This window comes from Mauremys reevesii, linkage group 9, assembly GCF_016161935.1.
Source record: "Mauremys reevesii isolate NIE-2019 linkage group 9, ASM1616193v1, whole genome shotgun sequence".
Classification (NCBI taxonomy): domain Eukaryota; kingdom Metazoa; phylum Chordata; order Testudines; family Geoemydidae; genus Mauremys; species Mauremys reevesii.
Genome location: NC_052631.1, coordinates 65,659,656 through 65,681,744, shown reverse-complemented (window position 1 = coordinate 65,681,744; position 22,089 = coordinate 65,659,656). Strand labels below are relative to the sequence as shown.

Sequence of the window (22,089 nt, the reverse complement as noted above, 5' to 3'; positions counted from 1 at the left end):
CCAGTCACAGCACAACTCTGAGGAAATAAGCATTACAGGACAGAGCAGTGCTGGAAACACACATACTTTATTCATTCCAGTTTTGTTCAAGCAGATGTTCCCCAAGCATGGGCACAAACTCCCAACACTGCAGACCCATCAGAAAGTCTGTTAAGGAAGCATATCCCCCCCCCCCTCAGGGAATGCTGCTTTGCATTGCAGATGATAGCAACAACCAGGTGATGCACTGACCTGGCTCTGCTCCTCCAGGCCTGCACAGTACATGGGGAGTTAATTCCTGCCCTTTGCACAGCACAGCTTTCTGGCACCATGAGCTAAGGTGACCCAGAGCGACAGTGCTGTGCATTAGCCTGTCGGGAAGCAAAGTGCCCTTGAAGGAGTGTTCCAAGGTATGAATGATTTCCACTGAGAGAAAGATGGGTCAAACTAGTCAAGGAACGATTTCCCCCAGCGGTGCAGCTAGCCATGTGTTTCTGCTGCTCTCATAGAACCAACTCCAGGTTACTGCCTTTCTTTCTTCAAAGGTTAATGGTTTGGGCTGCACTGTCCAGCACAAGGAACATCAGCCAGCAGCTCTAGAAACAGTGTCCAGGAGAATACCGAGTGCCAACATTAACAGGAGTAGGCTTATCGGCAGTGGGGTCATGCCAGTAACATCAGGTCTTCAGCACAGAGGATGGCTCCAGAACCCATGGGTGAAGCGTCCATCTCAGCACTATGCCTGCTTGGAGGATACAGCTCCCACCCTGATCAAAAGCCCTCCTCACTTCTCCATAAGGGATTCCAGTTGTTCTTGCAGAGAGGTGAGCTGTGGAGAGAAGGTTGGAGGGGAAGGAGTGAAGCATTAGAGATATTTTATATTTAAAACAGATCTCTCTCTCATACCAAAGGGGTAATAATACTCTTTCTTTTCAAAGGGATCCCCAAAACTTTTTACAAACTATAGGTCTCTATGAAGACACCTACATGTAACTGCCTGAACAGAAATACCCATGCCTAAATGAGGTGCACAATGAGCACAAGTCTTATTCTGCCCCTAAATGGCATGTTAAATAACCAGTTACATGCACAAACATCGGATTTGCTTACACAACTGGAGTAGCTGTGTGCACATATTCGGAGCATGTTTTTAAAAATCAGGCTCAGATGTAAAAACTAGTTTGTTCGCAACTGAAATGCAGCCACTTCTTGGGTGGAATGCTGCAGCTGTCTACAGCAAACAACATTACGCAAGCCAGTAAGTGGAGGGAGAGGGAGGACTATAGTATTCAACTGAAACTGCAGGGAGAGATGTAAAGCAGCGGAATATAGTTACCCAGCTTGGTAATTTGCCAAGTGACCAGAGCTACCCCTACTCTTCAGAAAGTGCTACTGTATCTTTAATGGACACACGTCATCAGGGTCTTCATTTTACATCTCACTCTAAATATGGCAACCTCAGCCTCAAAGCACCCTCTGGAACAATGTGACTTGGCTAACTAGTGTTCCGGAGAGAAGACTACCACCTACTGTATCACCATTTCCAGCAGCTCCATTGGTTGTAGGCATTCTACCACGTGAGTACTGATCAGGTACAGCCCTGCTTACCTTGTGGCAGCCGATGAGATCACAGCCTGAGGTGGTGTGGTGCAGGGCTCAGAGGGCTTTATACATTAAACTACTGAACAAGCATGCAATGTGTTGCTTCCTATCGCTGAGAATCACTCAGCATCATCCCACAACATTGCACACTTGTTGCTTCTTCTACAGAAACATGGAGGAGACAGTAACAGAGGCTTCCCTCACCTGCTGCTTCTCTCTGTCCTCCTGCTGTTTGAATTCATCCAGAACAGCCTGGAGACGGGTCTGGAAGAAAAACACAAGCAAGAACATAACTGCTGGTGCTTCTCGACAGTGGCCATTTATGTAAAGAGAACAAATCTGCAGTCGCAATTTGATAGCCAGCAAAGTAAAGGGAACATAGCATGGATTGCAGGACCCTTTTCTTCAGCAGTTCCATGGTTTGCTCCGTATCAGTCTCAGGTCATCCACAGATGACTGGCTGGAATGTTCCTATAGCCACTTTCATCTTAAATTCCACATGGCAAGGCCATGGGCTACTCCAGGACAATAGAGTTAGATGCTTTCTGGTTCCAAACCTTCGCTGCTTCCACTGAGCTGAACATGACCCCGGAAAGAATGCATGGTTTGGGCTAGAAGGTACTAGATGGTGGACAGCACTCACCTTGAGGGCTAGATTCTCCACTTTCATAATGAGATCTTCCTGGCGCTTTCTCCGTTCCTGGGTCTCCTGGAGTTTACCCTGCAGGTTGTCAATCTGCTTTTGGATCCCCATGGCTAAGGGAGACAGTAGAAATGATCCACACCATAGTCTGAATTATAGCACTAGCAGAGCAACATGCCAATCCCCCCTAGCACCTAGCCTTCCGGGGTACTGCCCATCCTCGGCACCAACCTACCACTGCCTAAGACTGCTCACCTATCTGGTTTGTTCCCTCGTTCTCCTGCTGCTGCCCATCAGATTCATTCAGTTTGTCCTGCAGTTGCCTCTCCAAGTCTTCTTCTGTGTCCATGATGTTCAAATCTTCATCGTCATGATGATCTCTCTCATCTTCGTCTTCGCTGCTGCTGCTGATGTCATTAAATATCTCCCGTAGTTCATCATGTTCTAGTGGTGTGAAACAAGGAGAAAAACACTGAGCTGATGAACTCCCATCAGATTCCGGTGTGTCCTCAACTCTCCCTGAAAGGCACTGCACATCCCTATTTTCTGTATCCAGTGTCTATCTTAACACACCTATCATCCTTAATCTTCCTTATGGGATCCAATAAACTATAAGCAGATTAATTCAAAACCCAGAAAATACTGATTTTCTCTCTTTTGCCATGTTCACTAGAATGGCAAATGCATATCTGCTTGACCAAACTACTATTGTCCTTTTCTCTCATACCAATGAATACAATCTCAGCATCCAATTCTGCTCATACGATAAAGTATGTCTTCCATGTATAACTACCCCATAGAGACCAAAACTAGGTGACCCTGCCTTCTGGCAGTGAAATGACGTTACTAAAAGCATAAGCCTTCGTCAATGTACCCGAAGAGCCATGGCCCTGCTTGTGTCCAGACATCCCAGGAGAGGAGATGTCCAAGCCGGTGAGTGAACCATGGTTGTCTGCTTCCTTTGTTTCATCTTCAGCAATGACCTCCCAGCCTGAGAGCGGATACAGAAGAGTCAAGGAAAAACCAGAAGAATGACAGAAGGTGGTACCAGCAAGAGCCCACTGACAGCAAGGTGCTAGAAGAGGTTCTCCAGCTAACACTACACCAGGGATGACTCCAGTCTCTCTTTCTAATTCTGTACTGTGTTGGAAGGGTCACGCAGATGTGGCCAATCTGGCCCTGCAGGCCTATTTCTGTGAAGGCCTGTCTTCTGGGGATGATGCAACCAGTTACCCCAGCGTCAGAGTAGCTGATATACAAGGAGGGCTGTGACGAGTGCCAGAGAGAGGTCATTGAGGAGAAGCCGCAGGTTTTGAACAGGGTAAAGCTTAAGCTATAATTTCAGTATCTGTCACATGCTCATGTCCTGCCTGCTGCTATCCATGTGTATTGTGAAATGAACTTAACTTCTATCTCCTCTGAGCCTTCCTCAGCCACTCTCCTGCTCTGCAGAGTTAATCAGAAGAAAGGATACGGACACTGACAGCTTCAGCATCTGTACTCAGCAGACGCTTCACCTCCTTTTCCACGTCTGGAGACTCAATGTACTGGGCCAGAGAGGGGAAAAAGAGAAGAGACGGTGTTAAACACCCGTGGACAGACAGTTCTCCAATTCAGAAGTATCTTGGCTGCTGGCTGCCTCCCACACCTCACCCCATCCCAGCCCCTTATTTTACGGCTCTTTTATTTTACTCTATTATTTTAGACTTCGAACTCACTCATATCCCACCGGAAGATTCTCCCTTGCCACTACCTGCCTTTCAAGACAGTGTTCCATCTTCCTCCTCTTTGCCTCAAAGCTCCTGAATGAGCTGAATCTTCTCACTATCCTGACTTCCGCTCCATTCTCACACTCCCAACACCACCTCTGAATAAAAGCCGGCCTGACTGTATGGCACATGAGAACTCCCCAAGGCTGAATTAATTTATGAATCCTCAGTGAAAGGCCTCCCAGGTTTGAAAGTCACCTGCTGAATCACAACAAGGTTTCACTTTTTATGATTATTAAATTTGTTGGGAATGCTGGCTAAGTGTTGCTGCACTTCTCCTAGGGGAAGTCTCAGTGCTTCCAGGGTCTGGTTTCCCTAACGTTACATTGAAATATTGCTCCATTGTGTGAAAGTGAAGTGCAAAGCAGAGGGAAATTAATTCTCCCAGCCTGTCCCACAATGGGCAGCCACTTAGTATAGCTTAATTTCCCCTCCAGAGTCCTTTATTACTGGGGGATTCTGCACAAAGACAGAATTGGAAGGGTTCATCTGCTCCCACTTCCCTTCTGAAGTCATTCTGGGTGCTACATCGTAGCTGGTTGCTGTGAAAATGATTGGGCCCCACACAGAGGACTGGGATTTCAGGTGGGGAAAGAGGAGGAGCAGATAAACTCTCTTGTTTCTATGCAGATATTTCTAGTAATTCAGAAGGAAGAGACACATTGTATGCAAAATGGACACGCAGAATCGATCCATTCCTGCACAGTGGGATTTCCCCACTCCAGGGCATCTTTCAAAATTCAGCCAGGAGATTGCCAAGAAAATGTTAAAACGTCCTAGTTGCCTTCCCCTGTGCTCTGTCTGAGTGAGGTGTGAAGCAGTTAATAAAACCCATGTTATAAGAATTCATAGTGCAAAGACAGATTGTTATGCTCCTGACCCAGCTACGCACAGTACTAGTGTCTTCTTCTGTCCCCCACCTTTGGGCACCTCTGACACCATAAGTGCCACCACGGATGAGGAGATGCAACTCACCTTCTTCTTAGCTGTTTTCCTGAACCGCCTCTTCCTTACATTCTTCAGTGGCAGAGTAACTGGAACAAAGGAAACAGGCTGTGTGTCAGGCACGTGATCTCAGGGGAAAGTCATGTGCATGACAGACTCATGGCGTCTGAGCACAGGAAACTCCCACTCCACTGTGAGTGATCCAGCAGCACTTTGGTGGGCGGAGAGCAAGGTTCTCAACTACACAGCTGAGTGAGGAGCCCTGGCAGACTACCCCTGTATTGTCAAGAGTGGAGAGGAAGGACGGGGGTGGAGGGGTGAGCAGTGGGAGCTAGGGGTCACGCCAGGGTAAGATAGGTAAAGCACCCTGTACTCTACTCACTGCCATGGTTCCAGATGAATTTCTTCTCTCTGTCCTTATCCTTTTTCTTGTTTGCCTTTGGGTCAGTACTCACAGTTGGCTCTTCCAGAGGGGGGTAGAGATCACCGTCCACAGTACACACGAGCATCTGAAGCCCCAGAACACAAAGGAGCTGATTATAATGTGAGAGCAGAGGTACTCAATTAAATTAAAGGCTGGTACATTTACAACATATACAAGGAAATGCTACTCCCTGCAGCATATAGTCAGCCTCTGGGATTCACTGGCATAGCTGACAAAATCACCTTTTGTGGATGGATCAGTTTATGACCAACCTTCTCTTCAGTTAGAAGAGAGCAGAAGTCAGGAAAGGGACTGCTAACTGCTATGCTGTGGTGGGAAATTTTACACCACAGCTGCTCCACTCACATTCTGAGGAGGTGGAAATTAGCAGTGGGGTACCATATGTTGCACTGCCACAATGTAAAGGGTCAGACTTTTGTCTGAAGGAAGCAAGCACAGGACACCAGAGTGAACAGAATGGGCAGCCCATACCTGACAAATATCCGCTGTCTTATAGAACGTTTTCTTATCTATGGTTTTTAAGCTCTCAGTGATGCAGGGCAGGTCCACCAGCTTGGCAGCTAAGGGGACGCGATCTACACGGACAATCCCATGACGCCCATCCGCTGCAGAAAACCAAGAGACAAATTAATGCAGTGGCCAGCCCAGTAAATGGCTAACCCGTATGCTGCATTCCTGGGCCAAACACTTTAAAACTGAGTGAACTGGAGGTGCACAGAACTGTCTGGCATTTTCCTGTGAAATCTGTGATGCTCTTAAGCAGCAAGATAACTACAGACAGACTCACAGAAAACACCTCTGAAGGAGAGGAAGGAACAGTGGGGTATGCTCTACAGCTATGGCTATTCTAACAGCTAGAGGCAGAGCTTTCTTGCCTTTGAGTCCTCCAGGGCAGGACTGGGAATTTGCTGATGGAGTTGAGCTAGAAAGAAAATTCTTGGGATTTCCTCCAGGGCCAATGACTTATACCCGTGTTAGTAAGATGGCTTTCCCATGTGATTAGTGCATTACATGAATCAATAGTACTTTACCTTCAGAACCACAAATATTCACATCACAATCTCTGGCAAACAGTGAGATGCCCATTTTGTGAGGTGAGGAGAAAAGCAACAGACAGCTTGGGCCAATCACAATAAAGAGGAGCTGTTCTATGCATACCCTCTTTATTGAGGTTGTTGGCCAAGCAGGTTCTCACAAGATGTGAAGCTTGTCCAGTTGGGGTGTGTGCAGCTTTCATCTACTTCACTAAGATGAACTCCTCTGGGTCTCCCAACGGGAAACCAGTTCTTGGTTTGAGGCACATTTCCACCAGAAATCAGACACCCACATTGCTCAGTGCACCCTCCTTAACATGTCTGTATGATCCCCAGAGAAGCCCTGATGTCTCTTCCAACTCTGGGCTCTGCAAATCAAGTCACTCTCTTTCAAAGTCTACAGTACTTGCTCCTGAGTTGAGAGATTAAAGGCAGCTGATCTTGGCTACTCACGGTGTAATTCGATAGTAAGTCTATCCTTCAGGTTGACGCTTCCAGATTGTACTGCCCTCCGCACAGTGGAGGCATATTCCTGAGAAAAAGCAGATAAATGAGACAGGACTAGACCTGTGTGTGTGAGCTGGCAGAATGGCTAAAGAGATAATCTGCTTTCAAACCCAATCTTAATCCATACTTTCATCTAAACACAGAAACTCAACTGAAAAGCGCCATTAAACACAGGAAGAAAAGAGTACTTCTCCTAGAAATGTGCATTAATCTCGTGGCTCTGCTATTCTCAACGTACTTCACAGCCAGCAACCTAATGTAATTTGAGAAAGATTCTATCGCTGGTTTAAGGTCCCTTAGAAAACAGAAGCTACCCCATGTTTTTATGAACTGCTCATGTCTATTTTATTTATAGGGCAGCTGAGTGACAGACCCTTTCAGCAGAACTCAGATGCCCACTCTTACAGCTCCTCTACAATGCCCTTGTGGATAAACAGAGGGGCTCCATCAGGGTCAAGGGGAGATGCCTCATCAGTGTGTTATTTGAAGAAGCTTCTTCCCACATTAAGCATTTATTGAATGAGATTAACTGCACCAAGAGTGAATGATAGAACTGAACACTGGCAATGAGGACCAACTGAACTATCACTTGTAAATGCTTTGCCTTGATCTGCAAAGAGTCCTGTGGCACCTTATAGACTAAGAGACGTATTGGAGCATGAGCTTTCGTGGGTGAATACCCACTTCGTCGGATGCATGTGGGATGCACGAAGTGGGTATTCACTCACGAAAGCTCATGCTCCAATACGTCTCTTAGTTTATAAGGTGCCACAGGACTATTTGCTGCTTTTACAGATCCGGATTAACACGGCTACCCCTCTGATACTTGCCTTGATCTGTTTCACAACACCATAGTTTCTCCAAGCAGCAGTGCACCCAGATGCATCTCACAGGCATAGACATGAACAGGAATGGGTAGAAGGCTGGTTTACGAGGAGTCATTTAAGGGAGCTACATTACAAACAGGCAGGGGTTCAGTAAAAATAGCCAATCTGCCTCGATATTTCAAACAGTGTCTGTAGAATTCTTATTGCTTTCACTCATCTCTTTAAACCCTCTCTGCACCTTCCAAACTGGGGCTGGACTGGATGGGTGCCTTGGGAACTTGGTGATTTTTGCAGAGTGATGGTAGCCTTGTGTGGGAATCCTCCCACTTTGTCCTCTTTAGTCTGGCCCAGATCTAAGGGTCTCTTACCGGAGGCAGCCGCAGAATAAACTGGCTTTCCAGCTCATGGGGAGCGTCGTCCTTGTTCTTACTCATCTTTAGTTCTTGAAGTCAGAAAACAAGATAAAACACAACGTCACCATGATGTTTGTTCAGTCTGTTTTGACCTCTGACAGTTGATGGCTACTCAGCATTTATAAATAAAGTACTGTTATAGTACTACGAACTAGTACTAGGGATGCAGACACCGATGGGATAGACACTTAACTCAGAAACTCCTTAATTCAGAAAGCTAAAGAATTGCTGCTTCTGGTCCCCAGTGTTTACATGCTGTCACCAAATTTCTGTAGGATCTCTCTTATATGAATCAAAAGAAAATACAAAATATTCCTGATCACCAGGATGCATTTGGGACACGATATAAGAGTTTATGCCTACACACACACACACAGCACAGAAGAGCTTAAATGAGAGACAAGAGCTGAAAAGAGCAAGAGCAGTTTCTGTGATTACATGGGATTCATTTCTGAAGTTATTTAGGGTAGGATTTTCTAAAACACTCAGTTTTGGCCTAACTGCTCCTATTGACATCAGTGGTACAGCTCTCAGTTACTTCAATAGGAACAGAGCTAGGCCAACACTTGGCACTTTTTAGCATTCCACCCTTAAATTCTATCAAATAAGGTTCTGCACCTAAAACTTACATGATCAATATTCTCATGAGAGCAACTTTAATATAATATTACAAAGGGGGGGGGGAGAGTGGGTGTCTCTATTAGTTATGTATCTGATGTTACAATTACATATGAACAGAAAAATACATTAGAGGTGAAATCATGCATTGCCTAAAGTATCTGATATACTGGTCTAACAGCTCTGCACCGCTAGGGGAGAAACTCAGGGTACTATTTCCTATCCTGCTGTCTTGCTCCTAGAATGGTGGTGCTTAGAGTGCTCAGCTACATACAGCACAAGCCTCCTATAACAATATTCAACTGCAAGAGCTCCATTGACGAAGGGCATCCTGCCCACTTCTCCTTGCTAAAAGATGCCATTATAACAGTAAGACAATATCATCATCTTCAGGTCTCAATAAGAGACAATGGAGACCTTGTAGGGAGAAAGACATGCTTTTGATTCTGCTCCATTAAGTTTATCACACGCACTAAAGATATGTTTTCATTATACTCAGAATTTCTCTGAAAGGAGGACATTCCAGGTGTATAACTCTCAAGCAGAAGTCCAGGAAGAGGCACCTGAGGGAGGCAGCATTCTGTGCTTGTGAATCTAACACAGAAGCACAGGAACCCTGCACTCCACATTAGAAACTGTGTTTAAATATCAGGAGTCCTTGACAATGGGAATATCTCCTTGAGGAAGCACCAATGGTGGATCCATAGCTAAGGGCTTATCTACATTTACTGGGGTTCGACATGTGGCGATCAATGCATCGCGGTTGATTTAATGGGTCTAGTGAAGACCCGCTAAATCGACCACTGATTGCTCTCTCATCAACTCCTGTACTCCACCTGAACAAGAAGCACAAGGGGAGTCGATGCGAGAGCGTCTCCAGTTGACATTGCATAGTGTGGACCCCGCGGGAAGTAGATCTAAGTATGTCGACTTCAGCTATGTTATTCACATAGCTAAAGTTGCATAATTTAGATCAATCTTCCCCTGTATTGTAGACAAGGCCTATGGCTGCATCAGGATTTTCCTTGAGGGCCTTAGAAATCATACATAAATAGAGTGTATGTTGTTTGTTCTACAGATTCGATTTCAGCCCCAACAGCTTGGTGTTCTCCTTTGGATACTTCCAAATAGTTAGCAGGAACACAGTGAACTTATGACTTTGAAGTATCCTTTTTCCGCAGAGAGGAAGCAGAGACAGAGAGACCCAGCACCAGAGAGACATAAGCAAACAAATTCATTACTTGTAGATGTCATCTTGCCTCTTCTTGCTTCACACAAATGTTTATAAACATCTGTATCATTCAAAAGCCAAATACAAATGCCCAAAAGGAAAAAAAGAAAAGAAAATCAGTTTTTTAAAAAATAAATGAAATTAAAAGTGATGGGGCAGAATAAAAAAGGCCAAAATAAACTTAAAAACCGCACTTCTGCCTGAGAAGCGTTGACCTGCTAGTGACATAACAACACCGGCTATTGCAAGAGCCGAAAGAGGAAATACCAGTCCCCACGACCCTATTTCAGTAGCCCTGACAGGGCTAACGAGGCCCGGATCCTGCAAGCCCGTGGGCGGACCCCTCTGCCCCCCGTCCGTTCACACGGCGAGCGGGGACCAGACACAGGCTGTAAAGAGGACGCGCGGTGACTGGGAGCGGATCTGACATCTCCCGCGGCGCGTCCCCGGGCTCAGAGCGGGGCGAGCGGCGGGTCCCAGGACACGAGCTCGGCGGTGTCCTTGTTCCGGCACCGGGCGGGGGCTCTGGCTGAGACGGCGCCGGGACCCGCCCGCCGGCGCGCGCAGCGGGGCCTCGCTACCCCGCGGGGCCTAGGCCGGGGCTACGCTCCCGGTTTCCCGACACTCACCAGGCCCCGAGCAACAGGGGCGGAAGACAAGAGTGACGCGCTCCCGCTAGGCGTCCTCCTCCCGGAAGGACGCCTTGTTCCAGAGGAAGGGTTTGGATGACGTACAGGAAGCGGAAGGTGAAGGACGAAGCGCTCCCGCTAGGTGTCTCGTTCCCCACGCTGGTTCCCGAGGAAGGGTTTGGGTGACGTACCGGAAGCGGAAGCGAAGGGCGAGGTGCTGGTTCCGGAGGAAGGGTTTGGGTGTCGTACCGAAAGCGGAAGTGAAGGGCGAGGTGCTGGTTCCGGAGGAAGGGTTTGGGTGACGCTACGGAAGCGGTGTCGGGAGCTGCACTAGGTCCCGGCGGGGAAGGGGCAGGGCTCTGTGCTTGCTGCCCCGCGTCGCGGTACAGGGGGCGGGTGGTGCCGCCGCCTTGCGCTGACAGGGCCCGGGACTCCTGTCCCCTACAACCAGGGGCTTGGGGGGCACCGGGCACTCGGGCTCCTGGGTTCCCGGGGTGAGGGGCGAGGCCCGCTTGGCGGACGGGGCTGGCAGCAGCGTATGACACGCAGCGCTGCCTGCGCCCCCCCCCCCTCCGGGACAGTGCCCTGCACGCGGAGATTGGTGCTCGCCGGGCGGGGTGCGGCACTCGCTCCGGAAAGGGGAGCCTGGTTCCCAGCGAGGAGCGGAGAGCGGCACTTGCGGGTCGGTTGCAGTTGGGCTCTAAGGGTTTCAGCTCGCGACTTGGACAAGCAGGAGCTGCGGAATTAGCTCCAGGCAGCTGTGCACCGTGAGGGATCTCAGGTCGTGCCCAGGCTTATGATTATTACTGAGACACTGCAGGTACACTGTCGTCTCAAGAGCAAAGTGTCCCATCTCCCCACCACACACACCGTGTAGCTGTCCATTAGGACAGAGGTTCTCAAATATTTTTTTGAAAATATTTCAGACTGTGATGCCCCCACACACACACTCTGCTACTGGACATAGCATTTGTGGCTCCAGTGCACATGCCTACAGAGCTAAGTAACCATACCATGCTATCTTTACTTTGCATTGCTGCCTTCAGAGCTGGGCACCTGGCCAGCAGCCGCCACTATGGCTGCCCAGCTCTGAAAGCAAGGGGAAAGATGATCTTGCAACCCCCCCTACAATACCCTTGCTCCACCCTTTTTGGGTTGGGACCCCCAGTTTAAGAAATGCTGCATTAGGAAATGGAAATGTCAATGATCTTAGCACTTGAAGGTGTAGAGATCAGTAAGAGCCCCCCACGAGCTGCCCTACGAAGTGTTTATTTCATGTGCAGCAATCTTTCATGTTCCAGGAGAACACCCTGCAACTGGGGCTTTCCTTAGATTTGTGTGGTGTAATGTAATATAATATAAATGTAATAATTGGAGATATACCAATCTCCTAGAACTGGAAGGGACCTTGAAAGGTCATCAAGTCCAGCCCCCTGCCTTCACTAGCAGGACCAAGTACTGATTTTTGCCCCAGATCCCTAAGTGGCCCCCTCAAGGATTGAACTAACAACCCTGGGTTTAGCAGGACATGCCCAACCTTCTCTCTGTGAATCTCAGTGTTCTTCCTTCCTGATGCAGGGGGCTGTGATGGAGGGCGTGTCAGGTCGCTATGACTTCTACATCGGACTAGGTCTGGCTCTATCCTCAAGTATTTTCATTGGAGGAAGTTTTATCCTAAAGAAGAAAGGGCTTCTCAAGTTGGCCAGCAGGGGCTCCATTAGGGCAGGTACCTTCCATCTTTATTGCTGCAGTTGGCTGTACAGTTATGTTCCCACCATAGGCAATGTTCTTATTGTCCGAGTAGAACAATAAGAGAGTTTTCAGGGGCTCGCTACACATTTGGAAAGATTGCTCTTCAAAAAGCTCTAATTGCTATTCAGCTAGATGATGTGAAAACATTTCAGGCTTTAATACAGCTCTTAGTCACTTTAGGATCAGCCAGAAGGGACACGTTATTTTCTTGATCTTGGAGCTGTTAATACAGTCGAAATACCAGACTGCTGTAGTGTATCTTGTAACCAGGTGCAGTCTAATATTGCACAGTATTGTGAGCAGAGAGCTGGAGAAGTGCAGCATTCAAAATCTGTAGAGGGCTGGGACAAATGACAATAATTTAAATGAATAGAGAAATAGATACCTAATCTGGACAGAGGAACAGGATGCACCATGGGAATATTTCAGCTCCAAGTCTGGCCCAGATCAGTAACCCAAAAACCTTACTCTCTGACAACTGCTTAATGGTGTACGATACCATATGAGTTTGGTCTCAGTCCAGTTCTTAGTAGGCAAGTATTTGCTTCATAAAAACACTTACTTCAGCTGCTACCCTTGATGGTATCTTCACCAGAGATGGAATAAAGACCAGACTATCTCCTTGTGTTGTAGATGTGATCCTGGCATGGTTGGGCACATAGCTGAGGCAGAGTGGAAGAAGCATGTGCTGCCACTGTCCATGCTGTACTTATATTTGAGGATAAATTGGACTTCTGTCCCCAGGGATGGCTAGCCAGCAGTCTTCACCAGCATCAAGCTCTTTTTTTAAAGGTGCTAATATAATCTGGAAATTGGCTCCTTTACAGAGGAGGAGGAGGGCTGGAGGATTAGCCCACCCCTCAGAGGAAAATTCATTCCTTTCTTTATAGGTAAAAGAGATCCCGAGTTATTTGTATACCTTGTGCCATTGGAACCTCACCCTGGATTTGTTGTTGCTCTCGCTTTCTTTCTCAGGACAAGGAGGTCATGCATACCTGAGGGAGTGGCTTTGGTGGGCAGGACTACTGTCCAGTAAGTACTTGCTGTGGAACTGAAATATGAGCGAGAGATGTTCTCTTATTTCCTTTGTCATAATCAAGGCTCGCTGCCTTGTTTTATCATTGAGCAGCTTGAAAGTGGTGTTAACCTGTCTAAACAAACCGTGTTGTGTGCTCTCATCTTACATATTTCTAAATTTCTCACTTAAGAGTTGAGTACTGAGTTAATATGGTGATTGGGCCATTTTGGAAGTTCTGTCACCATGCAAAGCATTCTAGAGCATTATGCAGATTGCCATATGTGCTGCATAGTTGGCTCCTTAGCTTCTGGTGTTGCTGGGTAGTCAGTAGAGCTTCAAGGCAATTCACAGACGTGATGCTAAGTAAAGACTGGAATATTTCACAATGGACACCGTTACAGGAAGGCAAAATTATACAAATATATGTTGAACTGTAAGGATGTTAGTATTTCTTTTCTTCACTGATGCTGGTTAGCAGTATATCCATATGTAAATAAGCTTTCTCCTTCATCACCTCTTTGTCTTGCTCAGCTCTTGTCTACACTGTCCATACAGTGCTCAAGCAGATGGACTGTGCTATTGCAGATAACAAATTATGGCATTGTGATGGAATCAGCAAGTGGTGGTGGTGCCTCTGTCCGGTGACTAACTGCACAATGGCTATGAGCTGACATGAATTGTGCTGCGTTGGCTCCAAAGTTATGCTGCTCTGCTGTGACTGACTGGGTCTCTCTTGCAGTGGGAGTTGGAGAAGCAGCAAATTTTGCTGCATATGCCTTTGCCCCAGCAACACTAGTAACTCCATTGGGTGCATTAAGTGTTCTAGTCAGGTAAGCAACACAAGAACAAACAGTACTTGTCCCTTTGCCCTTTACCACTGGAAGTAGCTGTCTACCCTCACCCTATCTTTTCCCTCAAATAATGCACCTCCTTGGTGTTTGTTTATCCTTTGCTTTCAATCCTACAGTGCAGTTTTGTCGTCCTACTTTCTGAATGAGCACCTGAATGTCCATGGAAAGATTGGCTGCATCTTGAGTGTTCTGGGCTCCACAGTGATGGTAATCCATGCTCCACAGGGGGAGGAGGTATCCAGCCTGGAGTCAATGGCAGAGAAGCTTAAAGATCCAGGTACCCAAACAAAGTGGGCTGTGTTAATTTCTCTTTCCCCTCCCCCTCGCGTAAATGGCAGTTGAAGGTGGAATAACTTATCTAGCCTGAGAAGAATTGAATAAATAATCCTTCCATTTTACCCTGCACTGAAGTGATAGAAATGTGCCCATTGATCCATGATAGCTTATTAGTCTCCTTCTTTGTGATGGAAAAGATTAGATTGCTCATGTTTTTGGAGACTAAGAGTGAAAGCTTGTGCTACTGAGATAGATAAAGGCTAGTTATTGTCAAATCTGACACAAGAAGTATGATGCAAGTGTTTGCTATATTTGCATTTTATTTTATTAAAAAAGAAATGGCACTTCTCATCTTCAGGATGTTTTGCCAGACAGAGGTTAAGTGACTTTCCCAAGGCCACAGGAGTCTACGTCAAAGCGGGGATTAGAACTCTGGTACTTTTGGGTCTTAGGCCTGTGCTTAGACCACTATCCATGACCCTTGTGGTTATAATACAGCCCTTTTAATACCAAAGTGCTAAGCAAGCATTACAAAGGAAGAATAACCACAAAACTAGTAGCAAAATCAACAGCAATAACAATTAACCCTAATATAATGCTGGTTTGGAAAAGAGGATTGTCAATACATGAGAGGCAGCATTAGTGGGAGAAGGAGAAGAAAGGCCAGAGAAGAAACTTAAAAGAAACAACAGAAGCAAAGAAGGAAACAAAGAGTTGCAGGTAGGTAGAGCTCAGAGGAAAAAATACCTCCCAATATGAGAAAGGAAGTTGGTATCAAGGGAGGGATTTGGGCAATAACATGATAGGAAAGAATGAGTGACAGTACAGAGAGGAAGCCTGCAGGGAGAAGGGAAGGGAGCAAATCCCTCCCTCCAAAACCTAAAGGCTTATGCTGCAGTTCATCATAGACACACTGTGCTGATGCCCCAGAACGCCTGACCAGCAGCACCCCTTCCTATCCCAGGAGAGTCCTAATCCCAAGATGAACAGATCTGCTAGTACCACTCTGGCCTGACTTGCAGCATTTTGATGTTCCAGTCCCGGGCTCCATGTAACTCTGCCAATACTTTACAATCCCAATTTACAGCGCCCCCTACTATATCAGTGGTGTATTATTCCCTGCCCCCAGCCAATTCTGCATCTCTACCTCCATCCTGACCTGTAGTTTCCCTATTCCAGGCTTTTGTATTTCCATAACAGAATCTGTTAATCATGCCAACTTGTGTGGTAGTCTTGTACCTTGGACCATAATGCACTAATGAAGAGAGAGAGCCCTAAAATCTCTGACATGTAACCACTTGTTTTGAACCCATCACTAAGGTGAAAGGCGAATATACTGACCCATGGGGGCACATGCCACCCTATCTTGCATCTCCATTCACTGTTCTGTTATACACATAAGTATATGTAACGAATGTACAAGAATGTTAACCACTCTAATGCAAATCCTAATGATTATTCCTTCTTATCAAAGGGTTTATAGCCTTTGCAGTGTGTGTGCTGGTGAGCTCCATTCTCCTTATCTTCGTGGCTGGGCCCCGTTATGGGCGGAGCAACGTTCTGGTGTATGTTTTGGTCTGCTCTGCCATTGGCTCACTCTCAGTGTCCTGTGTCAAGGGCTTGGGCATCACACTGAAGGAGCTGTTTGCTGGGAAGCAGGTCTTGAAAGAACCGCTGGGCTGGATACTCCTGATTTGCCTGGTGATCTGCATCAGTGTCCAGATTAACTACCTGAACAAGGCCTTGGACATCTTCAATACGTCTGTGGTCACACCTATCTACTACGTCCTGTTTACCACAGCTGTCATGACTTGTTCCGCCATCCTCTTCAAGGAGTGGCAACACATGCTCCTACACAACATAATTGGCACTATAAGTGGCTTTCTAACCATAGTCTCTGGCATTTTCCTTCTGCATGCATTCAGAGACATCCCCTTCACCCCAGACCTGCTGCCCCTCTTCCTGAAGCAAGGAAGGGCAGACCTGCATACTTTTTGGAAGGGAGCAGAAAAACACCAGTCATGTCTACACCAGCCTCTTCTGGGCCCAGAGGACATCCACAATGGTTCTCAGAGTGTGGAGGAGGAAGGTGAACGTGTATAACAACTCATGAACCTGTTGCCTGGGAAAGCCTGGAACTTCTACCCAAGAGCTTTCTAGTCTCACTACTGAGCTCCCCTTGGTGAGTTTGCTAGATCAGACTCCACCAGCTACAGGTGTGTTATTGGGAATAAGTAAATGTCTGCTGCCTATTCTGTGAGTGTGTTCTCTGCTTCCACTGCCGGGGACCTAAAAGGCAAGTGAAGAGACCTGATTGCAATTTCCAGCTGTTAAGAACAAAACCTGGAAAAGATCCCTACCAACACTGTAACTTGAGTTTCCTTTGTAAGAACATGCTGCAGCTGCTATCAGGCCACAGACTTACATGGGAAGAGACCCAGCAGTAACACCACACTAATCCTTACTGAATGGAAGGACCACTCAGTGTAGGTGGCCTTAAAGCAAAGTTTTTTAAAAATATTTTTTAATATTTAAAGATTTACAAAACATTCTAGCCATGTGCTGAGATCCTTATATGTTGTCCCTGCCCGTACAGCAACAAGGGATAATGTGTTTTAAGATGATGTGCATAGCATGTTATTTCATAACCTCATCTGTACTTTGCTCTCTGTCAGGTGCCAGCTCTGCTCACTCAGAGGTTACTGACCCAAAGCTAAAAGCAGAACTAGATTTCCAAACCTGATGACTCTTTAATGTTGTTGCTGCCACTAAATGATGTGGGTTTTTTGGATCAGATTTCATTGTGGAGTGTGATCCCTTCACCCCAGCACTTATCTTGTCCGGTGGGAGGCATTATAAACCTGTTTTTGGTAATCACCAAAAACCCATTTGCTCAGTTACCAAGAGTGCCCCACAGAGCATTATGGCTGACAAAGCCCTGGCTGGGATGATTTAGTTGGGTTTGGTCCTGCTTTGAGCAGGGGGTTGGACTAGATGACCTCCTGAGGTCCCTTCCAACCCTGAGATTCTATGATTGCCACAGAAGCAGCACAGTGCACAAAATGAGTACTGCTTGGGAGAGACTAACAATAGGGATAGGTATGAAAGCCTGAAACTGTAACCGGAAGGAGAGTTCAAGAGTTTCTCATAATTTGCTTATTGCAAGGATGGTTGTGACTTTGCTACTGGTTTTAGTGCCTGAAAGAGGAGTATATTCTGTTCTCTCATCTTTGTGTTTGCTCTCAGAAAAGCCCCACTGTTATTCTAAGGATATGTCTACCCTGCACAGTATAGATACTCCTGCTTGTGCTGGAGCAGGAGCTCTGAAACCTGGCAGGAGTGGGGGGAGTCTTGGAGCCCAGCTGGGAATGTCCATAATGCTATTTTTAGCCCTGGAGCTTGCGTCAGTTGATCCAGGCTCTGGGACTCTTGGGTTTTTCTTTGCAGTGTAGACATACTCTGTGGTGTGAATTTACATACAAGAATCAGAAAGCTGTTATTTAGAGGTTAGCTCTGTCCTAGGATTGGCTGGAGAGAATAAGAAAGTTGACTTGTCTCATTGGTCCAGTAAGTCACTTGTTCTCTGGAGGACACCAGTTGTGGGAGACTGCAGGGGAAACTAGCCCAAGTACCAGCTCATATAGCCAAGCAATGGCTCAGAAAAATAATCACTGTAGACAACTGCTACAAAAGGTGAAGGCCAGCTATGGCACTTCTCCCCTGGGTAGGTAATACACAGACAACTTACATCGGTAAGCACTGTCACCTGATGAGGCATATTAAAGTATTGCTTTATTAGCTTCCACTGTAGAACTCAGAAGTAGCAGTCCCAACCATGCTCAGGAAACAGGCAGGACCATGATTTCAATAATTTATTTGGGGTTTCCAGGGAAGAGTAATAGCACACCTAAGCTTTTCAGTTGCTGATTTTTCAGCAACCTGTATAAGAGGAGATGGAAGGTCTATTTCCTGTGGGAAAAGATGTTTGGTTCAGAAACCCCAACTAGAATCACTCCTCTTGTTGGGTGAATCTCTACAAAGGCACAGAGGATCTAATGGTCATGAGAACAAATTTCCTTCTTACAAGAGGTAGTAGTCTGGTTAGATGAGAGAGGTTTTTGCCTAAGGAAATCTGCACCATTTTATCTGCTTTACGGATGAAGTGGACTTTCTTTGTTTTTTAGTTGGCAGAGGAGCTGATCCAGTCCCAGAGGCCATGAAAGACCACCGCGAACAGCAAATCAGAGTTCACAATAGGATATACAGGCTTTCTAGTCAGAACAGATCCATTGTGTTTAACTGTAAGAACTAGCCTGCATATTCTCTCCCTGCCCAAAAATTATTTTATGGTGAACAAAATGGAGGAGGCAAGGAATGTGCAGAGAGGCTGCACCCCATGTGAAAGGTAGGTCTGACATCCCCACCAGCCCTCCTACCTAAACACAACAAGCTAATTTTAAAAAATTGATCCAATTAATATTTATTCCAGTGATCAGGAGAAAGCAGTTTATGGAACAAATCAATTTTAACAATGTTGCACTTCTAATTGAAACAACTGTTACTTGGCCACATGACTGACTATCTTAAATGAGGCTTAAAATCTCTTCCCATAGCTACATCCTTAGGCAAATTCTTCTCTCAAAGGACAGAGTGGTACAGTCCTGCAACCCAAGCTGTTGTCCTCCCCTAGCAATGCTTCACAGGCATGTGGAAGGCACAGATCAACTCAGCTGCAGTGTGGTTCTAAGACCAAGATTCACTAGTCTCTTAGTGGAGGGTTAATCAAAAAACTATTCTGAATACAGGACCATTTAAGGTAGTGGTCCCCTTCCTAATCTTCACTTAGTGTTTCATTCCCCACTGTCTCCAGTACTTGAATACTTCCTCCTAGACATCTTGGTGTGCTCCCCCCGTTAAACATTTTGGAGTTAGTGTGCTTGACCTAAGAAGTTCTGTCCACACAATCCCAGTATGAAGCCAGTATATGAAAGGTAGTCAGTGGGAATGAGAACAGTACACCGCCAAGTAGAGTAGTAAATATGCATCTGTTACAGGCTCTCTTGTCTAGCTGTGATTTTCACAAGATTGGCATTTTAAAGGACAAAACAAAAAGCTGATCTCAGCTCATTCAGATGACAGGACACTCTAGAATCTTACAGAGGAAGGAGCCAACCTCCCCACAGCTTGTCTTCTATAGCTGTCCCATCAGCCGCTCTCCTTTTCCTCTCTCTCTCCCATTTGATGTGCAGTTCTCTGTATTAAGGGAACAGAGAAGTCCATACCCTGCTCAGTCAGACAGGCTCTCTGAGAAGGCTGACTTGGATTTCTGTGTCTGCTCCAACCGGTTCAGAATAAACTGACTGGTATCTATGAATCGCTCAACACAGTTCACAAAACAGGTCTCTGCCCGACTGTCCAGCTTGGGCCCAGGCTTGTCCATGCATTTCTCCTGCTCAAGAAATGAAAAGAACCAGTCAGAGGAGGAGTCAAGAAAGGGTCACCACCTATGAAGTTAACATTTCACAAACAAAAGGTTTGTTATTTGGAACAGCAGATCCATCATAGGCAGTAGCTTTGGCAAAGGGGAGGGTCCTGGCTCTCTCCCACCCAGTGCACACTTACCATGCTTTGCCATAATGCTTATTGGCCCACTTTACAGTCAAACCTAAATAAGCTGACACGTACAAGCCTGAGAACTAAGTCAACTACGAGGGTGAGAAGAACCTGTGTTGTCAAGTTTCTCTACGCTCGACATTTAGGCTTGGTCTACTCTACACAATAGAGTTAGGTCAACATAAGGCAGCTTACATCGACCTAACTCTGTAAGAGTCTATACTAAAATGTAGCTCCCACCACTGTACCTTGCTCACTCCATCAACTTAATAACTCCATCTCCGCAAGAGGTGTAGCACTTAAATCGATGTAGTTAGGTTGATGCAGTGTCAGTGCAGACACTGGTTTCCTTTCAAAAACCCTGAAAATCCCCACACTGGCAGTTAAATCGGTGCAAGCGCTCCTGGTGAGGAGACACACCTCTGACCCAAGGAGCATAGGGTGGATGTGTAAATTCAATTACTGAGGTGATTGTGTGTCCACGTAACTTAGGTTAACTTAATTCTGTAGGCAAGATTTGCCCTGAGTGTACAGACACCTGCCCCCTCTTCTCAGCTTGCTCCTGCCTTGTCCATTGAGGTTTCCAGCTCCTGCTGCACACCTCCCTTCACAGAAAGCTGCACCTGTGCGCTCCCTGAATTTTCTACAAAGTGGCAGCTCCAGCCATTTTGTCCCTGGCTTCCCCCCGTCCTTGGCAAGGGTCAGCAGTTACTGAAACACTAATTTGTCCAGAATTTCTGCCTACCCATGGTAAATAGCCCAGATTCTACTAGTTTGACAAATTACACCAAGTTTCCTCTTATGTTCAGCAAATATGTTCCATTTACAAGTCAAGATGATTTCCCCAACTGCCTGGGAATACCGATCGCAATGTTGCTGCTCTGTCTCACTACGAGGAGTAAAGATGCAATCTCTAGATGAAAGCTGTTTCTGGGGCTAGAGTCTAAGGGCGTCTCCCTGGCTCTATCCTAGGGGATAATTACAGTTATATATCCGGGTTCCCACCTAGCCACTGGTCTCAAGGACTCTCCGGGTCCACTACCCTAACTCTCAGGGTTATGGGCTCCTCATCCCTAGGTTCACACCTGCGGTCTCCTTGTGTTCTGATGGACATCTGGATACACGCTGAAATTCTGTCTTGCGTTTCCCTCTCCATCGCCACCCATCAGCGCTGGGGAGACAGGTTACCGGGACTGGACGTGTCTCCGTGTTCTCCAGCAACCCCGCCCCCCCATACACGCACACGTGTAGTGGGAGGTTCCTACCCTTCTCACACAGCGAGCCTCGTGTTGGTGCCTAGACCCCTCTACTCTCCCGGACGCTGTCAGCACAGCCGCAGATGGAACAAGGGGGTGGGGGCATGTCGGCAAGGGCCGCACCTGCGAGATGCGCGCAGCTAGCTCCAGATGGGGCGGGGGGCGGGGACCCCGGTCACCCCCGAGCGAGTGGGGGGAAGTGATGGGCCCCCATTCCCCGGGGGCGGCGGGGAGCATCTGGGGCTGCCTCCTGCTCCCTCCCTGCCGGAGAGACCTGCCCAGCCCGCCCGGCCCCTACCCAGCACAGCTCGGTCATCTGATGCACCAGCTGCTGGAAGCGCTGCTTCTGGGTCTCCACCTCGATGAAATGCTGCAGCTGCGGGTCAGTGGCGCCCAGGCCCGCGGGGGACGAGGCCTCCATGCCGGGCTCCAGGCACACAGCTCGCCGCCGGGAGCGACCTTCACGTGTCTGCCAGCAGCTTGCTCGGGGGGGTGGATGATCACCCCACCACGCATGCGCAAGAGGGAAATTGTCCGCACTGCGCATGCTCGGAGCATCCTCACTATTATCCCGAGGCTACGAGGCCTCGCTCTCGTGACGAAGCCAGAGACGAACCAATCCCCGCGCGGTGGATGACCCAAGGCGCGCGCATTCATTCACGAGGGTGGGGGCTGGTGTCC

General features: G+C 47.1%; 3 protein-coding genes across 11 annotated transcripts; 1 reads left to right on the top strand and 2 right to left on the bottom strand.

Moving 5' to 3' along the window:
* Positions 1-48: 48 nt before the first annotated feature.
* On the bottom strand, positions 49-10,775 carry TAF7L (TATA-box binding protein associated factor 7 like). Of its 5 annotated transcripts, none has more exons than XM_039489773.1 (13): positions 10,643-10,775; positions 10,024-10,074; positions 8,120-8,193; positions 6,871-6,949; positions 5,855-5,988; positions 5,321-5,447; positions 4,969-5,027; positions 3,699-3,777; positions 3,099-3,215; positions 2,480-2,668; positions 2,225-2,337; positions 1,786-1,845; positions 49-808 (listed from the first exon to the last, which is right to left on the bottom strand). In XM_039489773.1, the coding sequence occupies exons 2-13, from the start codon at positions 10,034-10,036 to the stop codon at positions 764-766; spliced, it is 1,089 nt and encodes a 362-aa protein (XP_039345707.1). In that variant the 5' UTR covers positions 10,037-10,074; positions 10,643-10,775; the 3' UTR covers positions 49-763. The 5 variants fall into 5 exon arrangements, with proteins under 5 accessions (XP_039345707.1, XP_039345705.1, XP_039345706.1 ...); XM_039489771.1 differs by lacking the exon at positions 10,643-10,775 and adding an exon at positions 10,208-10,329; XM_039489772.1 differs by lacking the exon at positions 10,643-10,775 and adding an exon at positions 10,208-10,329 and having other exon boundaries at positions 3,699-3,771.
* On the top strand, positions 10,668-17,455 carry LOC120372568 (magnesium transporter NIPA2-like). 5 transcript variants are annotated; one of them, XM_039489779.1, is made up of 7 exons: positions 10,983-11,462; positions 11,569-11,645; positions 12,221-12,368; positions 13,370-13,426; positions 14,152-14,242; positions 14,380-14,540; positions 16,014-17,455. In XM_039489779.1, exons 3-7 carry the CDS (start codon positions 12,230-12,232, stop codon positions 16,640-16,642), a joined length of 1,077 nt encoding a protein of 358 aa, XP_039345713.1. In that variant the 5' UTR covers positions 10,983-11,462; positions 11,569-11,645; positions 12,221-12,229; the 3' UTR covers positions 16,643-17,455. The 5 variants fall into 5 exon arrangements, with proteins under 5 accessions (XP_039345711.1, XP_039345715.1, XP_039345714.1 ...); XM_039489777.1 differs by lacking the exons at positions 10,983-11,462; positions 11,569-11,645 and adding an exon at positions 10,668-10,759; XM_039489781.1 differs by lacking the exons at positions 10,983-11,462; positions 11,569-11,645 and adding an exon at positions 10,914-10,940.
* Positions 17,456-18,398: 943 nt separating this feature from the next.
* TIMM8A (translocase of inner mitochondrial membrane 8A) lies at positions 18,399-21,924 on the bottom strand. The gene is given in 3 exon segments (XM_039489782.1): positions 18,399-19,988; positions 21,707-21,901; positions 21,904-21,924. Coding segments are annotated over 3 exon segments (378 nt in total). The 3' UTR covers positions 18,399-19,826.
* Between the last annotated feature and the right edge of the window lie 165 nt (positions 21,925-22,089).